Source organism: Polypterus senegalus, chromosome 2 (genome assembly GCF_016835505.1).
Source record: "Polypterus senegalus isolate Bchr_013 chromosome 2, ASM1683550v1, whole genome shotgun sequence".
Classification (NCBI taxonomy): domain Eukaryota; kingdom Metazoa; phylum Chordata; class Cladistia; order Polypteriformes; family Polypteridae; genus Polypterus; species Polypterus senegalus.
Window position 1 is genome coordinate 175324784 of NC_053155.1, and position 16949 is coordinate 175341732.

General features: G+C 36.5%; 1 protein-coding gene across 2 annotated transcripts in view; it reads right to left on the reverse strand.

Moving 5' to 3' along the window:
• The window catches only part of nectin3b (nectin cell adhesion molecule 3b), a 531994-nt gene that overhangs the window by 360693 nt on the left and 154352 nt on the right, over positions 1 to 16949 (reverse strand). For both annotated transcript variants that reach the window (XM_039744956.1, XM_039744955.1), the window contains exon 5: positions 4800 to 4951. In XM_039744956.1, coding sequence (XP_039600890.1) covers positions 4800 to 4951 — 152 coding nt within the window. The remainder of the gene's footprint in view (positions 1 to 4799; positions 4952 to 16949) is intronic.

Here is a 16949-nt window from a genome sequence, read left to right on the forward strand (position 1 = left end):
TTCCCATCTGCTTGTCTTTTTAAAAGAAAATGAAGCAACCCAGTGAAATTCCATTTGTTACAAACTTAGGAAGGAAAATATATTTACAGTATGTCTATTTGAACTTTTTTTGGCAATTTATTATATATAATAGGATGTCAAGTCCCACAACGCAGCATTAGGGTAATGAAAAGATACAGAAAAGGATTCTAGTTGCTCCTATCCCAAACTGAGCTAAAAGGATTAAACTAATAAACACTGAAGCTTAGGAAATTGGTGGAATAAGATTGACCTATGCTACATTAAAAAAAAAGGTAAAGATGAGGATAAAAAGTGTTTTAGTAAAAAATGAGAATGCATCGCTTTCCACAAATGTGTTTAGTTTATATTATTTAAAACCATATGAGCCCACTTATGGGGATTCTTCTGTTCATTGCTACTGTAAAACAAAGTTACTTAAAATGAGATACTCTAAACATTTCCCTGTAATAATTTGTGCACTTTTAATATCTTTGGAGATCAATATAAAAATGTACAATCAGTGACATACATTAAGAAAAAGACTGCACAAAAGGCACATCATCATGCATAAAATTTTTTTTTAACAGTTGAACAGAAGTTCCTTGAAGCTTGCGCTGAGACACATTTTGGTTTTGTAACTCAGCAAAAGAGAAAAAGAACATTTATCCTTAAGGACTAATCTGTACCTGCAAACTTTAAGGGACTCTTTACCCAATGTCTAAAAAAAAACAAAAATAAACAAAACACCCTCCTCATGCTCTTTTTTCACATTTTACAGTGCTGCTACTACTTCTAGCCTTTATGCATTTAACAGGCATTTTTGCTAGTGATCAATAATGAAAAATTTTACATATTTCCACATTAATCAAAATAACTAATATACTGTACCTCTTCCATTAGAATTAGATTTTTGTCACATGATCACAAAATAGACTCATCCTCAGCCCCATATACGTATCACGTTTTCTTTCATCTGTCTGCTCTTTTCAGTAAATCCATATAAAGTGGCATGTTAATTCAAGTCACTGGTGAATACCTCTTAAATTAGTCTGACGTGGTATTTTTATCATCTTTGTGAGAATCTAAAGTTGACTACTTTAAACCAACCATCTGTATGTTTATCTGTTTGATACTCTGCAGCTATCTTGATTGAAAACAATCACAACTGAAAATCCCAGCAGTGAGACAGCAAAATAGGGTATGGAGATGACTGACTATTTCATGACACTAAATGCTGCAAGGTCAAAGAAAACCTTGAAGGAAACCTGCTCTCATCTTGAAGAAACATCGCATTGACTTGAATTTTCAAACAGAACAGTGATGCACATTATAAATGGGAATCACTACTGAGAGTTAAATGCAGATTGTATAACCAGATTTGTCTTACACAGTGGCCACATTATAACTCAAAATATGCCTAAAACAAGTAATAAGTATTAATGATGATGCATCTGTCAAGGATTGTGGGCTTGATGTTGTAGTTCGACTAACATCATGGGGTTTGATAGAGCATGTAGTCATTTTGGAGGCTGCTGATGCGAGTACTGTTACAACCAGTTTCTTGGTTACAAAAGAGCTTTCTATTGGAAAGGTAAAGCTTGTGAAATATAGAACTTGTACATAAACTTTGGTGTGAATAATTACATCTGGGTAACAGACTATTTACCCTAGAACTATGCACAGAACATAACTGATCAGGGAAAGGGATATACTGTAGGTTCTCCTCTACCATGGTTTATTCTATCTCAATATGAATACCACCACATTCCTATGTATATATTCAAACATTTCACCTAGTAGGCAATGCAATGGGACTTTCTAACATATATGTACTATTTATGTAGACTATAGACACAAGCAAAACTGTCTGTATGTCTTATTCAGCTCTTTTCAAATCTTTTACATCACACAATAAGTGTGACCGTATTTCTCAGGTTGCATTATGTCTACATTGGGTCGAGGCAGTGTAATTATCACGTAAAGCATGTTTAAAACAAATCTTAAGGACAGTACTATAGAAAAAGCATATTTAATAAGATGAACTCTTAAAAAAACAGTTCAAACTATTTAGCCAAATACTTTATGAAGTTCAGGATCACTAGGAAGCAAAGTCTGCCCTGCTATAGCAGGAGCAATAAGCCAAATAAGGTGAAATACCAGTCAGGGTTCTAACACAAACACTCATTATGAATCAGTTTAAAATCTTAAATTGATAATGTTGACATATTTTTGAACTTTGCAGAGAAGCACAAGTTCCTGGAAGAAATGGAACATACCATGTAAAATCCATTATAGTTGTCAGCATTGAAAAATATATTCACAATAATACTTTTAGTGCTGCATCATGGGCACTTCACCTGTAAGCTCACATTTGCTGCATTTATTAAAAAAGATGGATATTCCTATGCTGATATACAGCAATAAGGGATGTTCACAAGAAACAGACATGAAATAAGCAACATCAGAGAAGTTTGTAACAAGCCAAATGAGGTACAAGATTGCATTTGTATACCATATATATGATCAAATAAAAAATTAATTCAGAATATTGAGTTGGTGTATTACTCATCTGCTTAACTTCAATTTTTACATCTGACATAAAAAGCAATCACTGTTGAATGCTTGTAGTCTGTGGCTCTTGATCAATCATTAGTTTATTGCATCATTGATCAACAGTTATGAGAAATTCTTGGTAGTTTTAAATGAAAACTGTATAATGTATTTTGACATATTTTAATTACAGATAACAGAGATAGGAGGATAAATTGACATTTACACAAAAGACAAACTATAAATGATCCAGCAGTAATTTTAATACACTGCTTATAAATGCAATATTTTCTGCAATCAAGATTTATTGTAACAAATATTGTAGTTTTGATTAAAAAGAAAGTTAGAAATTAAGCTTAGATAAACTAAGAAAAATGTGTACATAGGTCAAAACATAAAACTACCCTATTCTGAACATCAAAGGAAACTGATAAAACCATGAATGGAGAGAAAAAGGGATGATGAATTTCTTTTTGGTGCCTTCCTACATGAGGATACATTACTTTTACTTATATACATACACAGATAAATAAACATGCAGGCTTCACATATTGAGTACACTTAACCCGAAAACAGCCATTGGTCAATTTTTAACAAAATATTTAGCATAGTTAATAGCATATGTAGGACAAAAGTAATCACTTTCTAAATGATCCAGTTCATTATTGTTAACAACTTTTTAGAGTAACACTTTCTAAATGTACGGAAAAAATACAGCCATAGGTGACTGACTGTTGTTGCAAAAATAGAATGCTCGAGTTCGGGTTACACAATTGAGTCTGTATCACAGAGAAATGCAGTTGCTTATTTGCATTCTAATTTACAGAACAGTAGCAAAGCTATTACCGCTGCTATTTCCCTGATCCAGAATCCTGGGTTTGAATCCCAGACCTATCCATTGTCAGTAAGGAATTTGCACGTACTTCCACTGTCCTTGAGGGCTTTCTTCCAGGTACTCCTGTTTTCTACCCATATTACTAACATGCGTGTCTGGTTTTTTTTTTGGTTTTTTTTGTCCAATTGATTTTATTTGAAGAAAGCAAAATCCCATACAATCATGTCCAACTTCAGCTACCACCCAAGAAAGGAGAGACTACAACATGAGCAAACCTTTAAAAACAACAAAAGGGAGAATTTCCTTTTCTCCCCAGATATGAATGCATATCCTATTGATTTGATTAATTACATTTTGCTGATGAGTAACAGGCCCAGATATTTTACATCAGCCAGTCTAGCAACGTACTACTTATCTTTCCCTGCCACATCAATACCAGTAAGGCGGAGTGGTGGCTTTGAGGCTAGGGATCTGCACTGGCAATTGGAAGGTTGCCGGTTCGAATCCTGTAAATGCCAATAGGGACTCTGGTCTGTTGGGCACTTGAGCAAGACCCTTAACCTCCAATTGCTGAGCGCTTTGAGTAGTGAGAAAAGAGCTATATAAATGCAAAGAATTATTATTATTATGTATTATTAGGAAGTTAGCTCCTCTCTGCAACAGGTAACACAGGTTCTAAGAAGACTGCCAGCCTTAGCCCAGAGAATATGTACATGGTAACATTTTTGTAAAACAATACAAAGATCTTGTAGTACTATATTAAATCTAATCTCCAGTATTTGATTGCTGTTGATGCTACAAACTTTGAATAATAATAATGAAAATCTAAACATCTTTCAAAACACATTAAAGACTGCAATGAATGAATGATGCAAAGAGACGTGCTTCTCTGCACTCCCTATTGTGCACAGAATTTATAGCTTAAATATACATTTTGTTGTTTAATATCATTGTGCATTTTAGGATTAACACTTTTTTTTTGTTATAACACATTTGGATTTCAAAACTTTAAACAAATGTCATTCAACTAATCTAAGGTAATAACTGATCAACTGATTATGAAAAGTTGCTAGTTGCAGCCATACTTTATATAGATGGTTAGAATGAAATACACACTACAAGTGGGCAAATGTACTGTAAACATAGTGACAGTGGGCAAAATTATTCTCTCTAATTTATTAGTGCATCATTCTGAAGAAACATTTCTCTCAAATTTATCAACATGTTAAGTGCTTTTATAGTGTTTGAGGATTAAGTAGGGGGAAGAATACAATTAAAAATATATACGATATGATAAAGGGGCAATACAAGGTAACTCGACTACTAATTTTGTATACATTGTAGATGTTTTGTTAAAATTGTGTAAAGCAAAGTAATCACAACTTATTTATATTTTCAAAGACAAACAGCTTACCTAATATATGAATTGTCCTTTGCTTCTTGCTGCTTCCAATTTCATTTGTGACCTCACACTGGTATGTCCCCGAGTGATTATGGTGCAGGGGTTTGCTAAATATAAGAGTATTGTTCACAGACTGCAGATCACTGGGCCACTCTCCATCAGAACTTAAACAAAATTGAAGAAAATAAAAACTTTAATAATTTTCAGTTTTGAAAGTAATGACTAAAATACATTTAAATACATTCCTTAGAACACAATTTTTTTAGTTAAAATTGCAAAATACCTGTAAGAAAATTAAGCCAATAGAAATGTTTAAAGGTATCTTAAAAATTGTTTAAGCACTTATTAAATTGTTTATTTTGTCTTAAATCTTAACACAACAAGCACATTTCCTGAATCCTGATTCAGCTGCTGCGACAAGAAGCATGCCTCCCCTTGTTTCTTTAAGCAGTTTCTGGCAAAATTCATTTTAAATCCTTTTCAAAGTTAATGAGGAGACTGAAAAGTATGTTGATAGGTTTGTGTAAAGTAAGTATAATCAAGCAATAAATGAGGCAGTAATGAAATTGCAATGGTCATCTTAAATAATAATGCAAAATCACAGGGTTCTTGGCTCAAATTTGAGCAAAGGCATAACTTCCAAGCAACTCAAGATCTCACCTGCAAGGAAATTAGGCTACCAGAACCCAACAGTTCTCAAAATCTTTTCTTTAATATGATATTCACATTCAGAGTCTTATTTTCAACAATTGATCGCCTACTAAACCCAGGTAACTCAAAGGAATGCCTCCAAAGTTCTTCCAGTAAAACCTGTGAGGCTATCACTGTATTTTTCAATCAAAAAATTAATGATATTAGAAATAACATAGTATATCCCTCCAACACTAAGGATCCTCCTAAACCCCAGCATTCTGTCATAAACAAATTAAACTCTTTCACTAGGATATATTTACCTGATTTACAAAAAATAATCTCTCAATTAAAACCTCCACCTGCGTCCTTGATCCAATACCAACTAGGTTTTTCAAAGAAGTATCAGGTGTGCTAATTGATAATGTTCTGGACATAGTAAATTTGTCATTAGATACGGGGGTCTTCCCAGACTGTCTTAAGACTGCTGTAGTTAAACCCCTTCTTAAGAAACATAATCTTGACCCCTCGGCTCTTGAAAATTTTAGACCCATCTCTAACCTGCCTTTCTTAAGTTCTAGAGAAGGCAGTCATTATGCAGTTAAATGACCACCTCAATAAACATGCTATTCTTGATAAATTTCAGTGGTTTTAGAACAAATCACAGCACAGAAACTGCACTCGTTAAAGTGGTAAATGATTTGCAGTGAATGCAGACAGAGGCCATTTATCTGTTCTCATCCTCTTAGATCTGAGTGCTGCATTTGACACCATTGATCACAACATTCTTAGAAATCGCCTTAGTCAATGGGTGGGCCTCTCTGGCAGGTCTTAAATTGGTTTGAATCCTACCTGACAGGGAGAAAATTTTGTTAGTTGTGGGAATTACAACTCAAGACACATGATATCCATATGGTGTTCCACAAGGCTCTATCCTGGGTCCGCTGTTATTCTCAATCTACATGCTTCCGTTAGGTCAGATTATCTCAGGCACAACGTGAGCTACCACAGCTATGCTGATGACACACAGCTGTACTTATCAATAGCACCTGATGACCCGATTCTATTGATTCACTAACACAATGTCTGACTTGTATCTCAGAATGGATGAATAGTAACTTTCTCAAGTTAAATAAAGAGAAAACTGAAATCTTAGTGATTAGCAATAATGGATACAATGAGGCTATTAGAAATAAACTGGATACATTAGGATTAAAAGTCAAGACGGAGGTAAAAAGCTTAGGGTAATTGTTGACTGTAATCTGAATTTTAAATCGCATATTAATCAGATCATTAGGACAGCATTTTTCACTTAAGAAACATAAGTAAAGTTAGACCTCTTATATCACTGAAAGATGCTGAGAAATTAGTTCACGCGCTTGTTTTCAGTCGACTAGATTACTGTAACGCACTCCTCTCAGGACTACCCAAAAAAGACATAAATCATTTGCAACTAGTGCAGAATGCAGCTGCTAGAATCCTAACTAGGAAAAGAAAATCTGAACACATTTCTCCAGTTTTAATGTCACTACACTGGTTACCTGTGTCATTCAGGATTGACTTTAAAATTCTGCTTATGGTTTATAAAGCCTTAAATAATCTGCCCCATCTTATATATCGGAATGTCTGACACCTTATATTCCAAATCGTAACCTCAGATCCTCAAATGAGTGTCTCCTTAGAATTCCAAGAACAAAACTTAAAAGAAGTGGTGAGGCAGCCTTCTGCTGCTATGCACCTAAAATCTGGAATAGCCTGCCAATAGGAATTCGCCAGGCTGATACAGCAGAGCAGTTTAAAACACTGCTGAAAACATATTACTTTAACATGGCCTTTCAATAACTTCAATTTAACTTAATTTAACTTAATTTAACTTAATCCTGATACTCTATATGTTCAATGTTCCTCATAATAACTATTCATGGTGGCTCTAAAATCCATACTGACCCCTACTCTCTTTCTGTTTCTTTTCCGTTTCTTTGTGGTGGTGGCCTCGCCACCTCCACCTACTCAAAGCTTCATGATGCTCCAACAATGATGGATGGATTAAAAGGCAGAATTCTACGTGACCATCTTCATCAAGCCCTTCCGTGAGAACCCTAAATCCAAAGAGGACTGTTTCATTTATGTTAGGTAGAATGCCCAGAGGGGACTGGGCGGTCTCATGGTCTGGAATCCCTACAGATTTTATTTTTCTCCAGCTGTCTGGAGTTTTTTTGTTTTTTCTGTCCCCTGGCCATTGAACCTTACTTTTACTCGATGTTAATTAATGTTGATTTATTTTATTTTCTTATTGTGTCTTTTAATTTTCTATTCTTTATTATGTAAAGCACTTTGAGCTACTGTTTGTATGAAAATGTGCTATATAAATAAATGTTGTTGTTGTTCTGGGGTAATGCAAATGTACATTTTTTTAGTCAATATTGAAATAGCACGACTGGCTCATGACGGTATAACCACCACAAACATTTAAGGCCCAAGCTATGATGCGGTTTCATTTTCACATAGAACTCTTCAAGCCTAAACTGACATGATTGAGGAGTGATGTTTTTATACTTTTTTTTTTTTTTTAATATTTCAAGATTAAAGCCTACATTTCCACTTTAATCATGAAATAGACCTTTTCTCCTTCTCTGTGGCTCAAATATGCTTCTGTACATTCTGATGTTGTTGCAAAGGAGCACAAATAAGGCACAAAAGATGTGAGTGTATCGCTTTATTACAATGCGAGAAAGAGATGAAGAAAAGCACCACAAATACATTTGAAAGTTAACATTTAAGTTTTATGATGTTCTTCACCGCATTCATCAAACCATTCAAACATCAAAGTGCTCACATTGATCCTGTAAGATCTACAAAGCGGCGTGCTGTCACATGTTGATAGCAAACAAAGACTATAACATCATGTTCCAACTTGAACATTGTGTACCCCCCGATTTTTTTGCTGGTACTGCTACTAGTGCACGCATCACATTAATATATGAGGATGTGCTCAAAGGACACGTCAATTGAACACTGGGAATGCATGGCAGTCATGATGCATGTGTGCACAACTTCTGAGCATGAAGCACAAACTGGCCCTCATTGGTACTAAGGCAGGTAATGCCGCAGAACTTCCCCACCAAATGGACAAAGCCCCAGAATGTTTTCCTCCCTCTTCTCGACTTTGTTGCTTCTTTTGTGTATATTACCTATGTTTGGTTTTTTATAATACATACCTTTAATAAATTTTTGCCCTTCTCAGCTTTATTTTGTTTAGGGAACACCTTCAGAGAATGTTTCACATTTTGGCAGTGGATGTGTAAGTGATTTATAAGGGTTTTAAAACTTTTAGCAAGACAATCTAGCCTCAAACTGTTTATACAGAGCAGATTGCTTCTTGCACCAATCAGGTTCAGCCTTATTGAAATATATTTCATTAAAAATGTTGGTTCATTATCTCTTTAAAGTGACAGTTACTTTGACATTTTTTTTAAAGAAAGCAAGAAACAGCATTTGATTTGAAGCCTAATCAAAAAAAAGGCTTCAACTACAACAAATAATTTATAATACAATTTGAATTAAAATCCCAAATCATATTACTATAGCCCATCCTCCCACCGCTGCAGAAACGGCAAAAAGTGCTCCCAGCTCAAGCCTTGTTTATCTTGGAATGAGGTACCTGGAGCTGTATAGTGTAAATAATATATTGGTATTTGGAACAAATGCATTTAATGTGTGTTCCATGTCTACAAAGATCTATGTAAATGTAGCATGATAGAAACATTAAACGCATACGTACAAACATACAAACTTTTTTCATGTTTTAGTACTAACAACAAAAGTTTGACATGAAGTGTATAATGTGTGAAGGCTCAAGTCCAAATATCAAATAAGCACTTTTAACAAAAGGTACAAGTATAACAAAACAATTGCGCTTTTGTTCAAGACTAACTGAAGAAAAAGAAATTGGGTTAGTGTACTTCATTGTTATGACTGCTTTGGTAGTACAGCAGCAAGGACTACTGACTCATAATCAAGGTCGCGGGTTCGAGCTTTGCCGCGTCACAAAATAAACGTTTTGAGTAGTGAGCTGCTCTTATTGTTACTATTTTACAATAAAAACATACATTTGAGTCTGTAACAGCTGGTGTAAATGTATTATGCTTGTGAAGGTTAGCATTTTTTTTATTTTTTTATTCAGTTTTATTCTCTCAGTTGCCTTTACGCTCATCCAAATCCGACACTGTTAGTTCTCAAATAAATATGTGCTATAACAGAGGTGAACTCGGAGGAGGACAAGGGTTCTACATCAGAGAACAGAAGCCCTCCCCGCAAGGAACGTCCACTCACATACAAGAACACCACAGATTCACCAGGTGTAAAGGCAAAAGATGGTATCGTTTGGATGCAGCCAAATGTCCGGCGTCATCTTGCCTGTCAGTCTGCCCCACACCTATCCTTCAAAGAAAAAGCACAGCTTACACAAATGGTGGTATCGTGGAAAGCCCAGTTTATGATTGTTTTGTGATGGTCTTTATATAAAAACATTTATGTGTTACTTAAATAAAAGCCAGATCGAATGTTATTTACCTTGATTTGTTGATGTAACTTCCTACAGCGTAAAGTCACAAGTAAACTGCAGAGCTTCCTGTGTTTGATCGACACAGGCATCTTAACCTACATGTGTACTGAAGTGACTTCAGCTGCAGGTCAAAGCTCCTGTCGCATCCTACACAACTATGTTTGATCTTATTCAGGAAAAGATCTCGGTTGCCTTACGGAAGAAAGACTTTCCAAGACTAAGTTCATAAAGCTTATGAAACCATTTCTGGACAACGGCAGAACTGTTTAACAGGAGCTTTATAAAATTAATTATTAGAACACAGAAAACTTAGAATGTTACAGACCACTGGCAAAACACTACTGGTGTGATACAGCATTCTCATGGGATGTTAGTAGGCCACTTTGAGCATTTATTCCGGTTTGCAGTCAATGGATTAGTTTTTCACGTCCCTCGTATGTCTGCATGGGATTTCTACTACATCGCCAAGACATACAGGTAATTTCAAGTGTCCTGGTGCTCTTGATGCTGTGTGGGAAGGAAAAAGTAGGAAAAATAATTTAAATTTTGAATAAAGCATACACTGCATTCGGAAAGTATTCACAGCGCATCACTTTTTCCACATTTTGTTATGTTACAACCTTATTTCAAAATGGATTAAATTCATTTTTTCCCCTCAGAATTCTACACACAATACCCCATAATGATAAAAGTTTACTTGAGGTTTTTGCAAACTTATTAATTAAAATTAAAAAAATTGACAAAGCACATGTACATAAGTATTCAGAGCCTTTGTCATGAAGCTCAAAATTGAGCTCAGGTGCATCCTGTTTTCCCTGATCATCCTTGAGATGTTTGTGCAGCTTCACTGGAGTTCACCTGTGGTAAATTCAGTTGATTGGACATGATTTGGAAAGGCACACACCTGTCTATATAAGGTTCCACAGTTGACAGTTCATGTCAGAGCACAAACCAAGCATGAAGTCAAAGGAATTGTCTGTAGACCTCCAAGACAGGATTGTCTTGAACCATAAATCTGGGGAAGGTTATAGAAAAATTTCTGCTGCTTTGAAGGTCCCAATGAGCACAGTGGCCTCCATCATCCGTAAATGGTAGAAGTTTGAAATCACCAGAACTCTTCCTAGAGCTGGCCGGCCATCTAAACTGAGAGATCGGGGGATAAGGGCCATAGTCAGGGAAGTGACCAAGAACCCAATGGTCACTCTGTCAGAGCTCCAGAGGGCCTCTGTGGAGAGAGGAGAAACTTCCAGAAGGACAACCATCTCTGCAGCAACCCACCAATCAGGCCTGTATGGTAGAGTGGCCAGACGGAAGCCACTCCTTAGTAAAAGGCACATGGCAGCCCGTTTGGAGTTTGCCAAAAGGCACCTGAAGGACTCTCAGACCATGAGAAACAAAATTCTCTGATCTGATGAGTCAAAGATTGAACTCATTGGTGTGAATGCCAGGCATTGCGTTTGGAGGAAACCAGGCACCACTCATCACCAGGCCAATACCATCCCTACAGTGAAGCATGGTGGTGGCAGCATCATGTGAGGATGTATTCCAGCGGCAAGAACTGGGAGACTAGTCAGAATTAAGGGAAAGATGACTGCAGCAATGTACAGAGACATCCTGGATAAAATCTTGCTCCAGAGCGCTCTTTACCTCAGCCTGGGGCAACGGTTCATCTTTCAGCAGGAAAACGACCCTAAGCACACAGCCAAGATATCAAAGGAGTGGCTTCAGGACAAATCTGTGAATGTCCTTGAGTGGCCCAGCCAGAGCACAGACTTGAATCCGATTGAACATCTATGGAGAGATCTTAAAATGGCTGTGCACAGACGCTTCCCATCCAACCTGATGAAGCTTGAGAGGTGCTGCAAAGAGGAATGGGCGAAACTGGCCAAGGACAGGTGTGCCAAGCTTGTGGCATCATATTCAAAAAGACTTGAGGCTGTAATTGCTGCCAAAGGTGCATCGACAAAGTATTGAGCAAAGGCTGTGAATTATTATGTACATGTGATTTCCTAGTTTTTTTATTTTTAATAAATTTGCAAAAACCTCAAGTAAACTTTTTAAAGTTGTCATTATAGGGTGTTTGTAGAATTCTGAGGAAAAAAATGAATTTAATTAATTTTGGAATAAGGCTGTAACATAACAAAATGTGGAAAAAGTGATGCGCTGTGAATACTTTCCGGATGCACTGTATACACTACTAATTATTCAATATGCATTAGATGAAGTGCTGAGATTTCTATGAATTGAAATTGATAGAAGTCTTTTGTGGTAATTTAGATATGAACTAATAACATTACCAAACTATCTTCCACAGAGATTTAAAAAAAACAAAAAAAAAAAACAGGACAATATTTGCCACTTTCTAATTCCAAATTTTGGGACGAACTTGTCCTAGTAACATGTTTTTAAAGCAGTTCCATTACTCTTTGCTTACTGTATTCACACCTAAAAGCTTATTCCAATTTATTTCTTTTACAGTACACTTTGCTGCAATTGTTTATCCTTGCTCTTCCAAAACAATGAGAATTGTATTATACTGCGATCACTTGACCCCAGTGGCCCAGTTACATCCACACCCTCAGTCCTATTCGGATTATAACAAAATACTAAACCTGGGCAGGCTCCCTACACACTGATGCGTTATAAAGCCTGTCACTGATTAGGTCTAAAACTCCTGCTCCTATGCTCTGTTATTTGGAACGTTAGCCCAGTTAATATTAGGATACATAAAGTCTCCCATGACTAGAAAATCTTCCAATAAACTGGCCTTTTTAATATTAGTAAATTAAATTACTGCCCGCATTGGGGGGTTTATAACACACCCTGAAATATGGCCGCTTTCCCTAATACTTTCCAAATGAAGCCACATGTCCTCATAAGATGGGGCTAATCGTTCATCATTGAGTTTAAATTCTGTTTGACAAAAACAGCTACCTCACTTCCTTTTCTGTTCTGCCTATCCTACCTCAAAAATGTATAACCCTCTATGTTATACTCATCTCCATCTTTGTTATTCAGCTAAGTTTCTGTTATTGTTATGTGGAGGAATATAAATGTGCCAAAGCAAAACTAGATATAACAATAAGAGTGTCCCATAACCCCTTCATAAGAAATGTTGCATCAATCCTAGCAACAGAGAGGAAATGGGATGCAGCTTTGGCAGTGACAGAATCAAAGGCTACCTTCAGACACTGGGACATAGTGGGGCAAGTCCAACATGGCAGAGGGGGACCAACAATACCCATGTGGTAAATGAACACCGGCATCTAGTGGTGGAAGAGATGTGCTGCCAGGAGCAAGCAGCCACATATGCCAGAGCAGTCTCCCAAGACCAGCAACATTGCTGGATGAGGTGGGATGGCACAGAGAGACATACAGTAAAAACACATGGAGTAAGCTGTGGAACATGGAAACAAACAGGCTAAGTTTCATTGTTACAGCCACAGCCTTTGGCAACAAACCTACAAATTTGTTGTGGAGACCCAGCGTGTCACCAGTGTGCAGCCCCAGCAACCCTCAAACACATCCTGGTGGGTTATAAGAATACCTTTATGCAAGGAGGTGCTTGGCTTCAGCACTAGAGGATGACAGTATCTACCAACACCATCTCACTAAATGCTATGAATGCCTTTCTGCAACTAACATCCTTCAACCGGGAAGGGGAGAAACCAGAGAACAAGCCACTAAGTAGAGTCAGGGTTTGGGAAATGTGTCGACCTAAATCAGAGACTCCCCTTCCCATCTGAAAATCGCAGCCACCAATCTGTGCCCTGGCTTGGTCCTTTGGTCTAACTCCTGCCAATGTGTCTTCATCATTTTGCTGACAGTCCCTTGGAAGGATGTTATCAATTAAGCATATGAAGAAAAAAAAAAAAAAGGAAAAAAAAAAAACTATGGGATGCCACTACAAGGCTGCGGAAGGAAATGGGCATCACAGGGCAGGCCCAGCGGAAGGCCATTAAGGAACTTGCCAATGTCTCTGAAAGCAGCAGTCACTAGTTGTGGCTAAAGCAAAAGAAGACAGTATAGGCTGGCAAATGACCACTTCGTAACCATTTGACACACACCCAGGTCTGATCAGCCTATGGCAGGCTTGCTTCGGCAGAGGGTGTCTTGTCATAAAAGGCTGACACAAACGATGACGCTGGGGTTCACAACTGATGATATGTCATATTAGTAGAAATATCACAAAGTGGTCATTGTCAATATCATCCTAACAAAGATATCTCCATGCCCACTCAAGGCAAGTGCTGTGCTGAATCTTCAGAGATTGCAATATCTAGTCTTTTTAAACAAACTAATATTATAATTATGCTTAGCTATATACATTATTACAATATATGTTACTCTCATTATTGGTAGCATTAAGGCAAGCATTTTTAACGTGTTACTTATTTCATTTTTGCACTTTAACCTTGAATTAGAATTTAAGTTACTATGCATTTTTATTCCATTCATGTTAAGAGATTTTAAATAACATAGTAAACCTTTTGAAATGCAATGAACACATGTTCTATGTGCTACAAAATCATTCAGACCCAAAGTCAAGACTGATTTCTGTACATAGTAAACACACTATAAACGGAAATATGAAAATAATTTACATAAGGTTACATTCTATTTTTAGCAATTCAAATAAGTATACTATATAAACATATAGCTTTTCTTAAATTATTATAAATGACTTAAATATTGCTTTTTGTGTAGGAGACAATTACATCTAAGCAAGCACACTTACATTTAATAAAATAATAGAAAATATAAAGGCCTGATATTATGATCTTGTTATGTGGCAGAACTTTACCAGAAGTACCGGTTAACAAAGCGCTTAAGTTACAGAAATTCACAAATTTATTTCTTATAAAAATAAAAACCCACGGATAAAAATGTTTTAGGGTACACAACTGACAAGTCACAATAGGCTTAATCACTCCTGTTTATTAAATGAATAAAATTTGTTATAAAGCTGTTTTCAAAACACTTAAGTAGGTAACCTCATTAGAAAACAAATTTATTATTAACTTAAAATATAAAAAATGCAATTCAAAAACATTTGGAAGATTGAAACATACAAATATTCTGCACAAACTGAAAAAAATCAAAGCAATCAGCGTCGTGGATTATAAGAAATTAATATGTTATTTAGGCAACTCCAAGCAATTGCACTTGGGGTGACAGGTCAATCAAAATATAATCAAATATGTCAAAAACCTTACAGGGCATTTTTTGGAGCAATTTTGAGGCCTGTTGACTTCTTAGATAATTGTGTATCAATTAAAACTCACATGTCTCCCCCAGATAACTGCAATATTTAGATTGTGTTATGGCCAATACAACGGGTAGAGAACGTTTGTAACTTTAGCACTACAAAATGGCAAAAAAAAAAAAAGGAAAGAAATGGTCATTAAGTCAAAGAGCAGATTAGCATAAATGCAAACAATGTAAGTCCTGCTCTGAAGATCAAATTAGTAATGTTTATAATGCAGAAGTGAGAAGGGTGCAAAGTAGCTCTACGGTGCTAGATAGACAGATAGATTGAACTTTATTTTTCCCCAGGGGGAAATTTGGCTTTTTACACAATCTCTTTAAATATATAAAAATATATAGGTCGATATATAATACACACACACACACAAAAACTTTGGTCTGAACACATACCAGAAGGACTATATACAGTAGCAATAAAATTAAAAAGAAAGTACTGACTTGACTGTCACAATCAGAATGTATTTGCTGTTAGTATAAAGGAGCTCCAGTAGCATTTCTTTACACACTTCTGCTGAATAATTCATTGTCTGATTGTACTCCGTGAATCAGAGAGAGAATGTGCAGCACTTTTCGTAATTGCATTCAATTTTAATTCTCTCTTTAGCTACTACCTCCAGGGGGATCCAAAACATTGGTGTCTCTGAGGCTAAGGATCTGCATTGGTATCCAGAAGGTTACCGGTTTGAATCCCTATTACTGCCAAAAGAGATCCTACTCTGCTGGGCCCTTGAAAGATGCCCTTAACCTGCAATTGCTCCAGGGGTGCTGTACAATGGCTTACCCTGAAGTCTGACCCCAAGGGATATGTGAAAACTAACAAAATCCTAATACAAGAAATTATATAAGGCTAAATAAAGAACAAAAAACTGTATCCTTTAACTAAGCTTGCCCATTTATTAGTCTATTGAAGTAACGTTACCAGCTCAGCACATAACAGTAAATCACACTGGCCATTCACAGAGTTAGAAGATTTTTTTTTTTTTTTTTTTAAATTACACTTTCTTAATCCCGAAGGAAATTCTTGGTTTTTCGCATACCCCTTGTGGTCACAGCGCAGGGTCAGACATTGTACAGCGCCTTGGAGCAACTGAAGGATCTCATCTTCCTACATTAAAGGATGTCACTTCCTACATTAAAAGGAACATAGGAAAAAGGATTTGCTCTACCCTTGTATAGTTTCCTCTGTGTTCTGAGACCAAGCCAACCAGTCATTAATATGAAACCCCAAGTACTTGAAGGTGTAGACCACCTCTACATCCACTCCTTGAATATGGACTGGACATACAGGCTCTTTGGTGCAGCAAAAGTCAATACCCAGTTCCTTGGTTTTGCTGATGTTAGGATGCAGACAAATTTTCTTTGCACCAAAAGACAAAATTTCTCCACCTGACTCCCATACGCTTTCTAATTCCCTTTTCCATACACATCCATATCAGAAACATAGTCTTGAATCTCACAAACTGTGGTCTGCCCAACAGATAGCTCATTATCCAGGACACCATAGGCTCATCCAACTGGATATCCCTGAGCTTACCACTTTACAGGGATGGCTGGATGGCACCGAGGGCTGTGGAAAAATAAAAAAAACAATCCTTACAGTGCTGCCAGCTTTGTGCAGATGAGAGTAAGACTAGTAGACCAGATAGATAATTGCATCCTCCACTCAAATCTTTATCCAATAGGCAAACTGCAGTGGGTCT